The sequence below is a fragment of the Scatophagus argus genome, chromosome 7, assembly GCF_020382885.2.
Source record: "Scatophagus argus isolate fScaArg1 chromosome 7, fScaArg1.pri, whole genome shotgun sequence".
In the NCBI taxonomy this organism is placed as follows: Eukaryota; Metazoa; Chordata; class Actinopteri; family Scatophagidae; genus Scatophagus; species Scatophagus argus.
The window spans coordinates 535,367-555,303 of record NC_058499.1 but is presented as its reverse complement, the minus strand read 5'-3'; the positions used below and the strand labels follow the sequence as shown (position 1 = coordinate 555,303).

The window sequence follows — 19,937 nt, the reverse complement described above, 5'->3', positions numbered from 1 at the left end:
GGTCATGAATATGTACTGTTTGAGTTCTTCATTTATGACAGAAAATAAACAAGCGTACATGAACGAGCTCCCGATTATACAACTTGATCAATACGCCTTCTGATTCCTGATCTGTTAGAGGAGCTGTGTAACCTGAGTGCACTCGTTTAATATCTTTATTTCATCATCTCCTGTTTTCATGCCCCGCTGCTCATCTGCCTGCTCCGACACTGAGCCGAAGCTACACGTGATGCTGTGAATCCTCCAGACTGAAAATTACATCAAATAAAGATGACGTGGCTGTGGATCGTTTACCAAAGCTTGATTTAAACTCAGTCCTGCGGGTCTGAACTATGCTTGACTCTCCTCCGTGCAGTTTGATGGTGACACCACAGGTGGGTGGTGCAGGTTAATTTTCTCTGTTGCAGAGCTTCATTTGCTGGTTTCAGTGATGTACACTGGTGTTGTTTCTGTGCAAACCCCCCTCAGACTCTTGCATCATCTCTCCTAAAATCAAATTAATGATGAGACAGTGAGCTGCTGCTGCCGAGCTGTCACATTTTTACTTTTTCCTCTAAATTCAGGCTCAGCACAGCAGTAGTTTCAGAAACAATCAAGCATGTAATGCGGGGAAATATGACCGCGAGCGAAGCTGATGAAGTATCCAATCCTATCTGATAAACTCGCAGGCTGACAGCACTCACAGCACTGTTTATTTTGGGGCCGACAGATAAGAGATATTCTGCCAATTACCACGCCAAGCGTGTTATGGCCTGTGCACATCCTGTGTAATGAAACAGCCGCGCCGCCGCTCGCCGGCGTGAGTGGGCTCCGTCACGCTGGGATCCTTTGACGAGGTGACACGAACCGAGTCGTAAGAATAAAGATGTTGTAATCGTTGTTGTTCTTGAAGGTAGACGGAAGCGGGGAAACCACAGACGAGTGTTTGATAGAGCTGTCACGGAGGGACATGTTTGGAGGGAAATATTCTGCGAAGAGTTTTCTCACATCACAGACGGAGCGAAAAGTTTGGTTTAAAGAAACAGGAATTTAAAGGCTGGACAGTAGAGTCTGGCTGGTTGTTCTGTGGTCTACTGGAGATACGATTCAAAATTACTCACAACATATTCCTGGCATTTCTACACTGACATTTCGTGTACTTGAACTTCTGTCGTGTACACCAGTAGACGCCCTGCCGCTGGTCATCTTGTTGTGGTCCATATGAACGTAGAGAAAAATGCTGAAAAACGACAATCATAGTGTTACCCGGTGAGATACAGGATGTGATGAGCTGTTGTCTTTTATTTATTTATTAGCTCTCAAACCACTCAGTAAAAGATATAACTTCATCAAGGTTCATCAAAGGTCCACTTTGTGAGAGTTTGAAACCAAAAAGCAATGATGCTGAGGAGCAGTGATGAATAATTAAGCTTTAAAACACATTTTATCTTCCCTTGATTGTGAAACGGTTCGCGAAGGCCCCGACCAGGAGAGGACCTTACGTCCCGTTACAGATCTCTGGTTTCTGCTGAAATGGTCAGCTGGTTGTGCGTGGACTGATGGATGTGCCTGCAGGTCTGGTGTGTTTGTGGTGTAATATGTGCCTTTGCGGTGCCTTTGCGGTGCCTTTGCGGTGCCTTTGTGGTGCCTTTGTGGTGCCTTTGCGGTGCCTTTGTGGTGTTAGATGTAGTTGTCTAGCTGTGGACTGACCACTGCTGTTGATCCTTGGGTGTTCCAGCTCTTTTCAACCTTGTCATGTTTATTTTTTTAGATTTAGCTCAATTCTGTTTGCACGTCTGCCTGCCTTCAATTACCCCTTGATGGACATGTGAAGTATTTGAACTGAACCGAACTGAAATGCAAATTATTCGCTCATGGATTACGTTTTTTTACAAGCACGTTTCCAGACGCTGACAGCTAATTTTCACACTGCTTTGAAATTAGCTGAAACCAGCGGCTGCCTGGAAATGAGAGAAATTAATCTGAAACTGGATTACATGCTTTGTAAAAGGGTCACATACTGTATATACTGTGTGTAATTTGTAGTTAATGGGCTTAAATATGAAAATCACTACTGTGTGCGCTTTCTAAAGGCCTTAATCGACAAAAAACATAAAAGTCAGTCTCTTCCTAATAATACAGCAGTTTCCAGTGAGGAGCTGATCATCAGTCCACACTTCATATGGTTGTATTTAGTACTAAAACTCTGTCTGCGGTGAGAGTGTCCCTAAAGACGCCATGTGCTGCATTGTACCAATCAGCACATAAATTTGGGGGCATTGGCCTAATAACCATGAGGGATCTCGTTAAGGCGGAGTGATCATTCACTGAGAAAAGAGAGACAAGAGAGCCTCAGTGAATGATAGGCAGAGTGCTGAGAAGAACTGATAAGCAGGAGAAATGAAGCCGTATTTCAGTGTTAGGCTCTTAAAATGGCTGGAATCACATGATTGTGAAATAGCGCCATACATCACAGAGTTTTAACCCGTTTTATCATCAGAGACGTAAGATGCTCTATAACCATCGGCTAGCTTTAAATACATCCCCCTTCCACTGAATCTGAGTGGAACTCAGTGAATACTGACCAGCTGTTAGTTAGTTAGTTATCATGACACAAGCTAGCATATCATATACAAGATACAAGATAGGTTTATTTGTCACATACACAATCATACACGGTACAATGTGCACTGAAATTCTTTGTGTCCCTGCTACCAAAAAAATAGGTAAATAAAAAATTTTAATTTAAAGAAAAAAATAATAAAATTAAAATTAAATTTAAAAAAAGTGAAAATGTGCAGTATTTACATGAGTGGTATTTACATCTAGTGCATGTAGTGCAGGTGGGAGTAGGATTGTCCAGATTAACGCTCACTGTTGAGCAGACGGATGGCCTGGACGAAGAAGCTTCTCCTCATCCTCTCAGTGTTGGTTCTCAGGCAGCAGAACCGACGGCCTGATGGCAACAGGGAGAAGAGTGAGTGTCCGGGGTGATGGGGCTGCCTGAGGATCTTCTCGGCTCTCGACCTGCTTCGTTTGGTGATGTCTCACACCGACCAGTCGTTCATAGCCCCATCCTGCAGATGTACGAGATGGTCAACAAAATGGCCACTATAGGGCTCAAAAGTGTGGCGTATTGGAGTGGGAAAACTGCAGTGCATTTGCTCTTGTGTTCTGTTGTTTTGTTTGAACAAGTTAAACACGGTGCACATGTGCTGTGTTTCAGTTAGTCACTGAGCTAACTAGCCTGCCAACTGTCACAGCTGGAACTGCTCATGGCTAATGCAGCTAGCTGTGTGCTGTAGATGAAGAGAGAAGTGCTGCAGTGCTGCTTCCCTCAGGACAGACTAGTTAGACGAGCTAAGAATTTGTTTGAGAAGTTGTCCAGTTCTTCTTGCAGCCTCACAGGGGCGCTACACTTTGATGGTGGTGCTTTTTGTCCGCAGGAATCTGGGCTCACAGACCTATGAAACATTACTGTGTACAAGTACAGAAGTAAAGATGGGGTACAAATATAGAAATGTAAGTGTGTGTAGTCAATGGACCTGTGGACCACTGGACCAAACCATATTTAGACTGAGACTCACCACCACTTCATGAATGTGTGTACCGACTGTATCTGCATGGTGAGTCCTCCTGTACACAGTGAAGGGAGAAGTCAGAATCAGCTTTACTGGCCACACACACAGAAAACGACCAGTTTTTACACCTTTACGCACAGTTTCCATGGAGACAAACCGTTAAAGACAAACTGAACAAAGAGGTAAAAATAAAGAGATACCCGCATACATGAAGAAATATTTATGAAACAATCTATGCTATATTTTATATACGCCAGTCAAGTTCTTCCACACCAAACTCATCCAACCATGTCTTTATGGAGCTTTGCTTTGTGCACTGGGGCACAGTCATGCTGGAATAGAAAAGGGCCTTCAACAAACTGTTGCCACAAAGTTGGAAGCATAGCATTGTCCAAAATGTCTTGGTGTGCTGAAGCATTAAGATTTCCCTTCACTGGAGGTCAGGGGCCGAGAACAAACCCTGAGGAACAGCCAAAATCTGTCCATACAGCATAAATACTAACTGCATGCAGAACATTATATACATGTGTGTATGCAGCCAGCAGGACTTATGTGTGTAAATATGTATATAATCTGTGTGTGTGTGTGTGTGTGTGTGTGTGTGTGTGAGCAGCCCTTCCTGAACCCAGAGGGAGCTTCGGGCTGTGACATCGTCCTGCTGAACCGCTGGAGTGTGAGAAACTACCAGGTCCAACGAGGCGACGTCGTGTCCGTCGTGTGAGTAAACTGATTAAGACAGACATCACAGACGGTTTCTTTACAAAACACACAGTGTCAGTCACAAGTCAGTTAAAGGCTTTAAAGAGGACGTCACGTTCAGCTTCTTCTTCCTGCAGATGTGCATGAACACGCCCTTAACAATGAAAGTATTGCACTGATCCAAAACGTCGTAACTCCACAACCACCTCAGTTACACATTGAAGTACTGCATTTGGGATGTACAGAACACATTAAACTTCTAAAATAATATGCTACTTAGAGCGTCTTTATCACAGCAGCAGCAGCAGCTCAGCATCATCACTATCACAAACAGGAAGCTCACGTTGGACGTGTGATTTGTAATGCGTATAATAAAAAGAAGGTGACTTCAATTTTGTATTTTCAAAATATTCATCATCCTTGCAGGTGCACTGCTGTTCCAGATTTTAACAACATCCTTCAGACTAACGTCACCACTGCAAAACATATACACGTTAAAGTCTAACAGTTTAACAGCAGTCGGCAACGCAGGATGCTTTTATTTTGAAGTTTTTTTTTAAATGACCACTTCTGAAAGCCTATTTCTCTTGGAGCAACTGGTCTCTATCTGGTCTCAGTGACAACAGGGAGACAAGTTAGAAAGATTTTGATTTTTTTGTCAAACTGTTGCAGCCAATCAGTTGGTCCTGCAGCAATATTTCAACGTTTTCACTTTGATGACACCGTGTGGCTGAGGTCCAGAAACGTTTGGAAAGAAGTTCTTAAGTGTTCATGCATTTCTTTGTCCTGGTACTGTTTTGTTTTCGATTGGGAATGACGAGCAGCGCTGCAGCAAATGCAAACAGCAGCTAGCAAGTTGTTTTTTTCCAGAAGCTTGTGGAATATTTAGATAAATGTGAGAGTTTGACATCAATCAGCTGAGACAAACGAGCTGCAGGGAAGGTGACGAATCAACACATAATAATGTCAGTAGGATTGAACAGCAGCCTGCCGCACTGACTGAACACACGTTGGTTTGGATGTTTGAATGTAAAGTTAGCTGTTAGCTGTTAGGTGGTTTCACACCAAAGGAAATCAGCTGAAGTCAGAACGTTGCGCTAACTAACGTCAGACTGTAACACAGAGTGTGTTGTCAGGTGTGAACTCGCTGACGGCTTATTTTTCAGGGCTCCTGTTGTACTTTTACACGATGGCTGTACCACACACACGTCATAAATACAAACTTCTGTCTTGGTGGTCAAGTCCTAAACTTAAATTTCTGCTAAAAAGCAGTGAAACACAAACAACAGAACTGACATATAAATTCAGAAGAGAGAAAGTCAACATAAAGTTGTGAAATAATATAAAAATAATGAGGTGTGCCAACCACTGTACACGAAGACAGACGACATGAGAGCTCCTCAGAAGTGACGCCAAAAACATCTGGTCGCCCCCTGGTGGCTGGCTGCAGTACAGCTCATAAGCCCCTCCCCTTCCATGTTAGCAGATGGAACATGCGCCATGAGCCAAAAACTCCAAGTACATGTCAAATAATATCCAATGGAAGGAAGTCATAAGAGCAGCACCTTTGTACACCTGCTGTTCTGTAACGGTCTGACCCGGGCAGGATGAGAGTAGAAACTGTCAGAGAGGATGATGATGATCCTGTCTGTAGTCTGCTGGTTATCTGCTGCTCTTTGTTCTGCACTCTTACTTTTTACTTGTGTGCATTTGATCTCAAACTGCTCTCACACAGCCTGCAAACACGTCTGAGCCTTGAGGCGAAAGCACAGGTGTGCTGTGGGCCTGAGTCCACCTGCACTGCTGCTCACATGTGATTTCATTTGGAGCTCATATCACAGACTTGATGTCATCAAGTGCTTCCAGCGCAGCTGAAGCGACACCAGCTGTGAACTGAACGTGATGGTCAAACTCTGTGGTCCGGTCACACAGTGCGTGACGAGCGGTCACCGCTCATTAGGAGAACCTGGCCTGAGATCTCTTGAGAGCGTTTCTGTGTGAATGCAGCCTGCAGCCTCCTCAGATGTCTGTCCTCAGTTTCATTTATTCAACGTGTTCAAACTGGAGACGCCGCAGCCCTGCCGACTGCTCTGAGACCAGCAAAAGTGAGATTTCACACAAGGAAAGTGACAGATTCGACTTCTGCTCGAGCTGCTTGCCGATGCTGTCGATTTCTTCTTTTGAGGTGTTTGCTGTGCAGAACGCCGGCTGGTGACAGGAGGACAAACCCCTCTGGGTTTTGCCTTTGTAGGAGCAGAGTTGTTTCTGAAAGCGTCTTTGTGGCAGTGAAGAGAGCAGCTGCGAATGGTAGTTGAACCTAATCTGCGGCTGCGAGCTGTGAACGTAGGGCTCTTATGCTGTGGCTGACTGAAAGAGCAGCCGGCGGCTAATGAAGCAGCACTGCAGCTGGACGGGCTCTAAGCATACAGAGCCAAATGGAGACACTGGTTCTGTAAAGTTCATGTGAGCGTAGAAACACTCTGACATTTAAATTCAACCCGCCGTCGTCGTGGCATTATCAGCTCTGCTCACCCCACCCCCCTGCCCCTCCTCCTCCGTGTCTTTTTGTCTGTTAGTCTTCCGACCTTAAAGCCACCTGTTTTCCTGGCAACCCTTTGAAGGAGGGGGTTTTTCTCGAAGCAACAGATAGTTCAGTCCTCCCCACGTGAAGCAGATCTGTATCGCCTCACCTCATCCCTAGGGATTTAGTTAAAATCCCTCATAAAGCCACATCCATCATCCGCCGTGGATTTAAATTTCAAATGTGACACAGCTACACTGAAGGCGACTGACTGACTCCTGCTTATAATTGGCACTCATTTTAAAGGATAATGTTCAAGAGAATGATCTGTTCCACAGAGTAATGCCTTATTTACAGAATGCCTCTGATTTTCAGTGTGTGTCGGCAAAGGAAAATGATTGTGTCTCCGTGTTTCTGAGGTGGTGTTCAGACAGCAGCCACGGCTGCAGCCACGGTTTGTAATGCTCTCAGCACAGACCATTCGAAACCTGATTGATTTTATGTTGGGCTGTGAACAGAACCATTTGCCTCTGAGCGACCTCACAACTGATGTGGTCACAACTGCACAACATCATTTTCTCCAGGATGGCGAGCGAATGTTTCCCCGCGGTTATGAATCGGGAGAGATGAATAGCGACTCCGCTTCTGGCTCGCTTGGTTTTTGTTTACTCTGACGGGTCTGATGACAGCCATCTTGGATCAGCAGGGGATTGTTGGGATGGTTAGGGAGAAGTTCCACGGTCCATGAATATTCACTGAAAACTCAGCAGACGCGGAAACCTTCAAAAGCAGCGAGTTTTGTTCCTCGGTGGCTATTGTCGCGGTTTGCTTTGAGTCGAGGGGATCGCTGACAGCAGACGTTGTTTGCTGTTGGTTGGACAGATGTCGACTCTGAGCTCCGTGAGTACAGCAGGACACCAACACAGGGGACAGAGGACACCTGGTGACAAATCCACTCAGTCGGTATAATCGGTCTGTAATCCGTCCAACAGTCAGAATTTGCTGTGTGACTTTGAATCAAAGAGACGAGAAAATGCAGAGCTTCAGAAACCGTTTTATCTCCTCAAGTCTTACCGATGCAGACCTCTCCTGTCTTATATCCTTCATTCTTTAACACCAGTTAATAAATCAGCTCTACGTTTCTTAGAATTGTTTGTAATAGCGAAGTCATTTACATCACATAAGGAGTGATGTTAATGAGTGCATAATAATGTTGGTGAGCTAACGTGAGAAAGACGTCGTTAATGTTCGCATCCTGTCCTGTAACGAGCCTCTTGTCCACGAGTTTTCCTTCTGCTCGGCGATACTGAAAGAAGTGGTTCCTCCATGAACCTGCTCACAACAAGGTGGATCATCTGGAGAAACCAGGTCATGATTTCTGGAAAGAGACGTTGCTGTTGAGTTTTTCCAAAAGTATTTTTAAGTGAAGGTCCATCTAGTTCTGTTCTGTTCAAGAGAAGGCAGATATCTGTACAGCCGACGTCTCCAAAACTGTCCTGATGTTTCTGATTTGGAGTTAAGCTTTATGATATAAAGACTTCCTCTAACACATTTCCTCCATATTAATATCAGCTAGCAGTCTGTGGGCTCATTGCTGCATTTCCTGACTTCTTCTCAAATCCACTGTGCGCCTACATGTGAATGGAGACAAACGAATGAACTGCTTTTTGATCATCATCATGTCCAATCAGGGCTGAATTGTGTTGGGGCTACAGTCAGCGTCGCATCGCGTGCTTATAAAACACACACACACAAGCTTGACTGGTGAAGGTGACGTTCGCTCGCCTCCATAACCTGTTAAAACCTGTTAAAAGCTCCTCATTCAGCTAAATATGGAGCTAAAATCTTCCCACGTGAGATGTCCTGACAGCGTTCAGACAGTTTGTTTCCATCCCTGCCACAATTCTAATAACTAGAGTCACTTCAGTGTGTCACAAAGACTCCAAAGCCTCCAGAGATCAAACCAGAACCTCATGTTTAGTTTTTAGCGTCTGTTTTTCTTTCTTTCTTTTTTTTTTTTTTTCAGCTGATTTACTGCAAACACGCTGTGGGGGAAGCACAAAACAATAAAGAGGAAATGAAGTACAAACTGTTCAGGTGAGGAAACATAAAGAGCCTGTGGGGTTTCTAAAAACATCTCAACCTGAACGAGACAACAAACTGAGATGCAAATGACGAAGAGTGAAGAGACGCAGGAGAATCTTTACTGCAGACAAACCAAGGAGAGAAAGTGGAAGGAATAAAACAAATGAGCCCTGAGTGTTTGACATGGCAGAGTGTGTGTCGGCTCACTCAGTAATAATCTTCTTCAAGTGTGGATCAAATGACATTTTTGTTGTATTTGTTTCGAGAAGCTGTGAGCTCCCCCTTCTTTTGTGACCCTCGTCCGCTGGTTTCACGTAACCCCTGTTCTCTGATAACATCGGTGAGATGTGCATGCAGAAATGAATGTTTGATAGAGAACTGCCTTCTGCACCGCACAAATGACTGATCACCCAATGATGTCCTGACTTTGCCCTCTCTGGCTGGGATTGACAGCTGGGTGGATGTGTTTGGTGACACTGACCAATAGGAGCACAGAGCACTCTTCAGTCCACAGGTCGAAGGAACAGAAGAACGACGATGTTTTGTGCCGTCAGGGGACGCAGGTCGAAGTCCAGGCAGTCGGAAAGCTTTGATTGAGCAGCACTTAAGTGGCAGCAGACTGACCCTGCAGCCACATAAACGTTGTGTCGCCTCATACGGTGAGGCAGGTCGCTGGCCTCAGTGTCTCCCATGAGATCACTGATTGGGTCATGTGATAGCACTTGGTTCTGTATTGGTTGGCTTCCTGTGGGACCAGTGCGCCACATGACAGTAAAGTCACAGTCTAAAGCGAAGGTGTTCACAGGAGATCCCTCAGAGGGCGGAGGTCCGCTGAGCCACCCACTGGATCTGTAATGTTCCAGCTTTTTGGCCACTTGGTGGCTCCACAACAGAAGTTATCACCTTTTAAAGGGTAGTGGTGGCTCAGTTGCGGATCAAGATCAAGCACTTTTCCTGTTTTAAGAATCACAATGAAAAGGTTGATGGAACTGGCACCATTGAATTTAAACTCTGATGTAGTGAACATTTAACTCACAGCTTGAAGAAGAAGATGAAGATTTTCCCTGATTAATTCCCACATCCCCATTCCCATGTCCAAGTGCCTGCTTTTCTCACTTTTTGAGGTTTATTAGCAATATATATGACCTGTATAACCGACTTCTTTTGTCTCATATTTACCTGACAATTTGATGGAAGTCATATGGAGTCATGGTTGAGAAAATTGAAAATTGTGTCCCGTTTTCATGACTTTGTCCATTAAATCCCATGAAAAGGACGAGCAGTCATAGCCAGCGGGCTCAACACGGTGAGGTCATACGGTGTGATCACACTTCTTCACACGTTTCCATCTTCTCTCACGGGTTTAATCTGCTGTCATGTGCCAGGCGGCCTCCTTCAGCGTGTTTCATAAAGAGGCTTACGGCTACTTTGATTTATTTATATCCGGTCAGCCTGGATGTGAAGCAGAGCAGGAAATGAAGTATTCACATCTTCTTACAGTTAAGATTTATGGCCCTGACAGTCGCTAATTAGCTGCTAAACAATCAGGTGTGGTACAGTAGAGCAGAGCGAGTGGAGGGATCTTATCTGTGTTGTTTACCAGCTCGACGTTCACGTTTAATGGACTCCTCTCTGCAGAGTGTGTTGCCATCTGTAATGCAGACATTACTGCGTTGTGGGGACGTCTGAGCCAGTCCTCACTGCTTCAGTGAGACCGTTAATGAGGATATTGATACCAGTCTTTTTGTGGCGCTTGAGCTGGGAATTGATTAGCATAGCTTAGCATAAGGATTGGACACAAAGGGAAACGCGGGACTTGACTCTGTACAAAGATCAGAAATCCCCCTGCTGTGGTATCGATCATATCCACATGAAAGCAAATAAGCTTTTTTTTTCTCCCCCAAAATGTCAAACTGTTCTTTTAAATTCCTTGGCATAGAATATTTCCTCTAGTCCTTTGGGATTTTAACCCTTTCCAGCACTTAACAACGTGTTGACCTGGCAGTTATTTCTGTAAGCAGCAAAAAGCTCTGAACAACAACAGGAAGAAATGTAACAGCTGAAATCGTCAGCATGTTCACGTGGAAATGGATTCCTGGAAGGAAAGTGTAGGTAGTAGGCAGGCAGGTAGATAGACTGAAAATACAAACTGGAATCGTCTGGGGACAGGACGTGGAATGCGGAGATAAATCTGCACCGTAAACTGCTGTAAGTCATATTTACATTAACATTTCAGAGTCTGTTGTGTCTCTGTACATTCTGTAACTGCACTGCAGAGAAGAGCTGGGAGTCCCTAATCTATAAGACTACACGTGGAATTCATGTGGGGCTGTGAAGCTAATTTCCATCAAATTAGTATTAAAGCCTCGTTAATTAAATAGTCCCACAGAGGCTTCAGTCTGAAGGAAGGAAAAACACTTCTTGGTCCTCCACCCGCAGGTTCACAGCACTGTGTATTTAAGTCACCAAACAGAAATCAGTAACTGAGAGCAAGTATGTAATTAAATGACAGTCGTTAATCTGAGTGTTGGCGGGTACCAAGGCGTCGCATTCAATAAATAGCTTTTGTGGAGAATATAAGATTTATTCGTGCAGGAAAGTCTTCTTGCAGGATGTAGAGGCTCACTGGCCTGACCAGCTGACCACGTCAACTTTCTCAACGTCAATTTGTTGTTAGCAGTAAACACAAAGTACAGGTGGAGATCCAAGTTCTTACAATCATGCTGAGAGGAACATCGGTGCTATCAGTCAGTTTTACCAACAGTGAAGATGTTAACCTCATGGTAGCTCTAGAGGACATGTTAGAGGACCACCAAAGTCATCAGACAGCATCATCGAGTCCGTCAATGTCTCTTCCATCTTGAGATGTTTCAGTTGACCCAAGTGGTGGATGAACCAACCAAAGTCCTTGGAAGTATAAAATATTCTTTAATAATAATGTCTCTTTCCAGCCCTCTGCTGTGAAGCATGCTGGGTAATAGAATGTGTTGGCATTGTCTAACCAAAGTTGATGTGTTTCCTCTTTCGGGGGTTTGTCCCCCTCCCCTCCCTCGTATCAACATCAAAGCCTGTCAGTCTGCCGCTCGCACAGCGAGATGGGAATTACCTCCATGCGTAATATTTCCTCGTCCGTCCGTTTAGCGGCGGCACATCCCTCCCAGCACCATTAGTCAGTTGACGTATTGAGGGCACGGTGAAGGCTGTTCGTTAACGCTGGAGGGAATGACACACTTAAAGGCAGCAGGTGGAGAGAAACAGGAAGGAGAGACGGAATGAAGTTTCATACGTTCACGTGAAAACACGCATTTGATTTTCTGGCTTTTTATTCTGTTCAGGGGCTGAAAAGTTGGCTGTTGAATGTGGATTAATTTTATATTAGAAATGATTCTGAAAGAGCTTCATAGATAATAGGAACCCTTCCAGAGTCAGCCAATGAGAGGCGCCGCCTCTGTGAGACTCATTAGTTAGTAGTGACGTGCCAAGAATATAAATTCATGTCATAACATGTTCTATTAATAATCTGAATCTGCAAATAACTAAGTTATTAAATAAATGCAGTGGAGTGAAAGTACAAAGTATCACACCCATCTGAGCCAATCAGGAGCAGCGCTCAGCTGTCAATCATGGCCCTTTTTATAGCATCCGACCAGAGGTGATCCAGATGTTGTGACTGCTTTGGAAGCTCTGCTGTCGTCCAGCCTAACATGCCGCCGGTGGGCCTAAAGGACCAACTCGCTGCCGCTGCTGAGCCTCATCCTGCTGCGTTAAAGCAGGCGGCATCAGTGGATCTGAATGTGTAAACAGGTTTAAGTACGACATGTGGCGCTAAGCTGGAAGTCACAGCTGCTCCGCATCCTTCAAGCCGGCGCTGGAAATGAGCTTTGATCCGGGCTAATTCTGCTGCTGCTGGGAGGCTTTCCTCTGGACCTCGAGCTCCCAGCAGGCTTTGTGTCACCACTGTTTTAACACGGTTATATTAATCGCTCGTGTGGTGGAGCGGCAGTAAAACCAGAGTGGGGAATAAGACGGAAAGAGCCAGCACACTGAGAATCCGGCTCTTAAAGTCTGAGGACCAGTTTCCCTCAGACTGAGGTTTTTCTTTTTGACATCATGCACTCAACGGTCTGACGTGAAAAATTTCTTTTTAGATCTCCGACTTACAGAACCCAGAACAGGGATTTTGAGTGTAGTTTTACAGCTAAATCAATACATGGTTTTATAGAGGCAGCAGATTTACTGCAGGACAATACACTGCATAACACTGGAGCATTAAATAACAGCTCTCAGCGGTTCATATTCAAGGTAACGATGACAGATTAAGATGACATAAACCTTGAGTAAATTGAAGTTAATATTTCCATGTCAGCTTTTAGCTCTCACATCCGGACTGCTGATAGTCCACACGAGGCTCCGATTACTTAAAGTAATCAGCTTATGACCCCCGATGTTAGTATTCCACTGAAATTTCCTGTGAAGCACTTTGAAAGTCAGATTAAACCTTTTCCTGCTCTGTGTGAACTGTGAATTTGCTGAAGCTACGTGACACTTTGATTGTTTGAAACATTCACATCTAGCGTCGTTTTTTTGCCAATCATGAAATGGAATTAATCTGCATGTTGTGAGTCTCAGTTTGTTCACATCTCATGTTCATCGGCTGTCTGGTCAGCCTTTGTGGGATCTTAGGAGGACAGAAAAACCCAGACAGTGATGGATAGTTCACCCTTCTGACTTTTATTAGACAGACATGAAGCAGTCTGTCTGTCTGACTTGTCTTCTACACAAAACGTCAAGGCATTTTTAATTTGGTAGCTTTTTAAGAATGTAATGATTGATTTCATAGGAGTGTGGACTTGAGCTGAGAGCCGTAGACAGGAAGTCAGAAGGTATTTAGAGATGGACTGACACGTTGTGGAATTTGTTGACAGTTAGAACAGTACAGAACCAGATGGATCAGTCAGCTCCGTCAGGCTGATCCTAACCTGTCAAACAGGAACTGGTCAGTGTCAGCTGAGGAAGTCTTTATGGTTGTAAACTCTGGTGTTTCTCATCATATGGCAAGCGGCTTCACATCCATCAACAATGCAAATATAATCAATGGCTCAGGAACAGGAAATCGTTGGCTCTCAAATGAGAGAAGGTAGTGATGCCAGTCACAGCTGATGGATGAGAAATGAGGCTTCAATAGGAAAGCAAACAACAGACCAGCTGTAGGAGATCGGCCAGCTGAAGATTACAGGCTGTCTCTTTAAAAACATCGCCGGGAACAACCTAAGATTGATTGGACATTTTTAATGATTCAGCCTCGATTTGACGGATAACAGCAGTGACTGACTGTTTCGTTGTCCTCGTCAGAGGAAGACACTCTTCCTCCTCTTGTCCCTCTGCTGTGGCGGCCGGGCGGCCTGCACCTCAGCTGCAGGAAGAGATGACTGATAGCAAAGCGTCCGCCTGTTGCCTTGGCAACTTGGTGAAACATGCAGACAGACGGAGGAGGGGGAGGTTGGGTTGTGTGGATGCAGTGAGGATGACATGATTGACAGAACTGGTACAGAACACAGAGAAAGAGTGGAACTGGCAGTTTGCGCCAAGTGTGGAGCGAGAAGAAAGGAACTTAGAGACGATTCGACATGACAAGCCCTGATCTGCTTCATATGGATTATTCCTGCTTACACGCCCTCTCTGCGTGCACGCTGACAACAGTATTTGATGGTGGAAGTTTTCAGACTGCAGGTTATCCCTGTCAGCTGCTGCATTAAGGTTTCACAGTGTAGGTGGAATATAAATACGCAGCTGGCTGAGGCCTGCATGTCGCGTTTCCTCGAAGATTAGCGGGATAAAGCCACGGCTGATACTCAGGGTCCTCGTGTTGCCACAGAGCTGCCCTTGGTGTGCCTTTCTCATTTGTCATGTGTAAAGCAGGGTTGTGGAGGAGTGGAGGTCTGAAGGGGGCTGACCAGCCTCAGGCCGCTGCTCATATTTCATCGTTTAAGTGGTGCATCGCCGGCAAACTCCCTGCGGTCCGGCTCAGACGAGACATAACCGTGGGAGGCTTCATGGCGACAGCTTTGAGGCCCGTTCATCACATCAGCGAGTCGGGCTCTCTGCGGACCTCAGTGAGGGCCACACCCCAGCTGACTGAGCTCAGCAGTGAGGCGGGGAGGGAGGAATCTGAGCGAGGCCTCACCAGCATTTATCTTTATTGACAGCGAGCGTCTGCAGGAGCAGCACCACAGTTGATGCAGCGTTTCTGTGCATCTGGGAGGTCAGAACAAACACAGATGGATGCAGAGTCTCTCCAACTGTTTGACATTTTGACAGAAAATGTAAATCAAATAACCTGATTTATTTGGCCCCGTTCAAAATAAAATCGAGGCAGTAAATGGACCCAACTGTGAAGGCAAAGAAATGCCCAAAACTCTTTCCATTTTGACTTTTTGTCTCCGATTTGTTTTCTGCAATAATTTGAAATTTTAGATCCAAAACGGACCGACTGTACGTGGATCATTAACTATATATATAACTAAATTGTAAGTTTTTATATTGCAAACATTGAAATGATTTCCTGTCGGTTTGAAAGAGGGGAGTTTAATCCATCCAAGTCCAGCGAGGTGGAAAAATATATCAGTGCTATAAATTCAGAGATATGTTTATTTCAACACTAATGATTTTGTTTTAAAATAACTTCTAGGTGTTAAACTGTGCAACTACGTATTTGGTTATTCATGAAATTCAAATTACTGCGGCCTGACTTTGCATCTGTGCTAGAAAGCATTCAGGACGAGCTTCCTTCCTTAAAGATCCTGACACGATCCTGAATGAAAAGTTGTTAAACTGTTAGAAAACGTGTTAGAGAACACGTAGTTCAGGGGAAAATTGTCAAAATGTTTATATAATCATTCCAAAAAGAAATCCGGGATCTGTACCAAAACAAACGTGTTCACTTCATCTTTGGCCCGTGTCCTCACGTTTCACCTCGTTTCCTTTCCTTCTGTTGAAAGGTTCGTGGGACCTCCTGCTGAGCAACACGAGCAAACAAACAGGGTCACAAACACAACATTCTTGGCAGAAAGTATAAATACTGGCAGACAAACAGAAGCTTGAAAGTGTTAGAACAGACGCCAACTCGGAGACGGCCAACAGAAAAGAAGAAAAGAAACAGAATGTGGAATAAAATAGACGGCAAAGTGGTTTCCATATATACGATCAGAACGGAGGTGTGGAGGTTAACACAGGTCGTCTTCTGTCCCCCGTCTGAACAAAACTCCTGGCATCAGGGGGTGGTTTGCTGCTGTCACTTTAGTCGTTTCCCTGCAGCTAATGCAGCCTCAGTAACTTCGTTCAGGAGGCGGTGGAGACCAAATGCAGAGCTAACAGAGAGGGAGACCGGGTTGAGACGCATCACGACTGCGACTGAACGATCATAAAGCTGGTGCAATGACGTTGTGTTGACAACCAAGTGCTCACAGAAATCAGTCCTGCAGGTCTGAGCCAGTTTCATCAGACAGAAACAAGACAATACTGCGCTGGCCTCCTCCCTCCCTCAAGTGTGAGGCTGCTATTGATACTGGTTAAGTTTGTGAAATTTGTTTATACGACACATTATTAATCGCTCCAAAGACCCAAATTTTGCCTGCTCGTGCGGGGTGGAATCGAACCAACGGCCCTCTGGTCACAAACCGCTTCTCAAACCTCTAGGCCACGGATTCTGGGTGACAGAATCACAAGTTTGAGTTTCGCTCTGGCACAGAGAGTTGAGCTTTTTTTTTTTTTTCTCGGAGATGCTTCCTCTTTATAAAACCCCCTGTGCGTGTTGTCGTCACGCCGCCGCTGTCAGCGTGCCGGCTGTTTAACCGCCTCACATCTTCCTGTGACTCCATCACACTGAGTGAGTGCGTCCTCAGTCGCAGGTCAGAGGTCACAGACTGGCGATCGGGGGTTAATCCAGCTCTGTTCTGTCGCTGCCTCTCGGCCATATGGAAACAGCAATTGAGTTGGATACATCAGAGCTGAGGCCTCCTCCTCGCCAGAGGTCATCCAGAGTGAACCGTCAGAACGAGAAACTCATCGAGTTCTGTCAGCAGCTGCGTTACATTTAGATAAGATGAGATAAGAAACTCAAACATAAAGACCTGGTGACGCTCGCAGTGTTGACTGGATTCTTCAGCAGAAAATACGAAGAGACCTATTCAACAACAAACAGTTAAATTGTTTTGGGTGAGCAGGTGCTTTAATTTCAATGATCTCCGCTCTCTGAGTGTCTTTGTGTTTTCTCTGCACTCGTGAAGAGGGGACAACACGAGCTCGAAGCTCGGTCTCTGATGGGACGATCAGTTAGCGTGGCCTGTTCAGAAGGTGTAACGGTGAGTGAAGTGCGTCTCAGTGGTGGAGCAGCACAGAGCAGATTTGCCTATGATGGCTTCCTTTTTCACACTCTGTGCTACACCACAGCACCAAAACTCCTCATGCTGGTTTGTTCCTTCTGAAGATGAATCTGGTCTGGAAAAATATTTGGTTTCATCTAAAAACGGTCGCACTATACACATCGGATTTCAAAGACACCAAAGTGGAATTTCTTGGAGATTTTTCACGCCAGAGGTGAACATTCTTTGAAATTATTTCTCCGGCTCAGAATCTTATTGACTGTTTATTGAGCCCATGTTCTTTCACAATAAAAGATTTGTCTTCCAAAAGTGTCACCTTTAACACTCGTGGCCTCAGTAGGTGTAACTGTTAAAATGGCAAAGGTTGTATCCATGTTGACCTTTGACTGTAGCTTCCCCATTGGACCAGTTAATGTGATTTTAACATGAAAAACTCGTCAGATATGTCTAAAATATCATCTGACACAAGCCTGCGTTTCATCACCAGTCAGAGCTCCTTTCAGCTGACATTTTTTATTTTTCTGTGAGTCGAGGCCGTTGAGGCGTTGACCTTGAACCGAGAAGTCGGTGCAGCCGGATTGGAAAATCGCTCCAGGCGTTTCTGAGTTTGCAGCGACTGTAGACTGTAGATTTATCTGTGCACCACTCATCCAAAGAAACTCCTCTGGGCTGCGCTGATCAGATGTTTGATCTAAATGATCACCATCTAAATGGAAAGATTTAGTCATTAGATGCTCCTTTTTTGTCTTTTTTTGGGTGGGGGGCATTGAGATAATTATCCAAAATGAATTTTGCATGAGTGAAGAGACAAGAGAGCGGCTCTCATTCCCAGTTCAAGCACAGCCAACACAGAGCAAAGGAATATGAAAATTACCATAGGTCACTGAATTAATTCTCCAAATGGCGATTTCTCCAGGGTGAAAATGACTGGCAAGTCAGGCTCCTCGCTCTCCTGCGGCCGTGGACGTGAATTTCCAGTTGTGAGGTCAGGATCTGTTTTAGCTGAGTCGAACCAGCAGACGGACGTGACGCAGGATGCGAAGCAGAATTTATGACCGCTGTGTATTACAGATAAGTGGATGTACCTTCACAGCTGTCATTTAAATCAGGAGCAGGAGGAGGAGGACAACACATCATGTATTTGTCCTCTCTGAAACTGATGTTCAGGCTTGTTAAAAAGTTAAACTCCTTAATGAGCACCAGCTTTCTTATTTAAAGCTTACTTAAACTGATCTTGGACAGACGGACTCGGCAGCCTTCAGACGACTCCCTCAGTAGGCAGATTACAGCTGTGAGTGGGCTGAGAGGACGCCGCTAATGGGGCTAATGCACCAGGAAAATATTTTCAGCATAAACTCCACAACTGTCTCACAAATCCAGCCGCGGCCATTACTCTAACAGGGCACGGCTGTATTTTAGCCAGCCTGTAACTGCTGTTGGCACAGGACAGTTTATGTGCTACTCGTGTAATTAAATCTTTGGATACTTTCCCCGAATCAATGGAAAGTAGCAGCATAAAACACCGAGCTGGACGGCGTCTCTGTGAAGGCCGGGCGCAGATCGATGGTGGGGGGCAGCTCCTGATTGGTGGCGTCTCTCCGGGCTGTCCAGGCTCGGTGGCACTACCTCGGCCTTCCAAGAAGCATTTGAGCCACCGTCGTTACTCAGCCCGTCAGACGTGTTGTTTCATCAGCAGAGCCGCAGCACCTTCGCCTCGCCTGCCCGCCGTCCATCCGGCCTCAGTGCAGACGAGGTAATGACAGCAATTAGCCGCTGCAGGAGACTGTTAGCCTCTGTCAGTTGTCGCAAGTCAAGGCTGTGGGGGAAGCTGCTGCCAAGGCTGAGCCCTGCTGGAAAACTTTATTATTCCTCCAACACGTCATTTACCTGAAAGGAAGACCAGAAAATAATTACGGCTCATCATCTGTTCACACGTGGATGCCGACAGGAAGAAACGCTGCCCTTCTGCGAACATGTCGTTTGTGTGTGAGTGTCGTGTTGTTGTTGATCTTTGTGCTGCTTCCTGTGCGGCGGCGCTGACAGGTCATTAAGCGGTACAGTAGCTGCTGTGTGTTCCTGCTCCCAGTCTGAGCGCTGGCCCTGACAGGCCTCGGCTCCACGCTCACCTGAGTCACAGTGTCCATGTTGGCCTCATTAGCTGCAGTGCTGCGTGGGTTTTATGTCCGTGTCACTGCTGTCAGACGGTGTGGAGGTGGTCCGAGAGCGAGCTCGCTGCGTCCTGCCTGTTTACCTGCCCTCGCTAACACTCACTCAGATCCGTCAAACTCATTAGTAACCACCTCACCCCCCTCTTAATCAGAAACCACTAGAGAGGCAAACTGATATGGGAAGCCATTAAAAGATACGTGGATTTTTTGGCGTGTTGTGACAGATGGTCCTGGGATTTGTGCTTGTGGAGCTGCAGCTGAGTGGCTCCTCAGCAGCTCCACGTTCAGCTCATGTTTAAGCATGTTGGAGTTCCCAGGCGACTGATTTCTGCTCTTCTTGTTCCTGCTCCGACGAGGAGCCGGATAGCAGGGCGCCTCTGAATCTTGATAATGGAAAGTGCAGCTGCAGATTGCTGTCAAGGCTTCTCTGCAGGAAGCTTAATTCCTGACTGGATTTTTCTGACTTCTTTCAGTTGAATTCTGCTGTATAATTTAGCTGCTTGCCCCTCACTCCCTGACCAGC

The 19,937-nt window shown here is 45.5% G+C and overlaps 1 protein-coding gene across 3 annotated transcripts in view; it reads left to right on the top strand.

Annotated features, from left to right (window-relative positions):
• Nucleotides 1-19,937, top strand: part of immp2l (inner mitochondrial membrane peptidase subunit 2) — an 87,110-nt gene that overhangs the window by 14,741 nt on the left and 52,432 nt on the right. For all 3 annotated transcript variants that reach the window (XM_046393901.1, XM_046393899.1, XM_046393900.1), the window contains one exon: nucleotides 4,174-4,277. In XM_046393901.1, coding sequence (XP_046249857.1) covers nucleotides 4,174-4,277 — 104 coding nt within the window. The remainder of the gene's footprint in view (nucleotides 1-4,173; nucleotides 4,278-19,937) is intronic.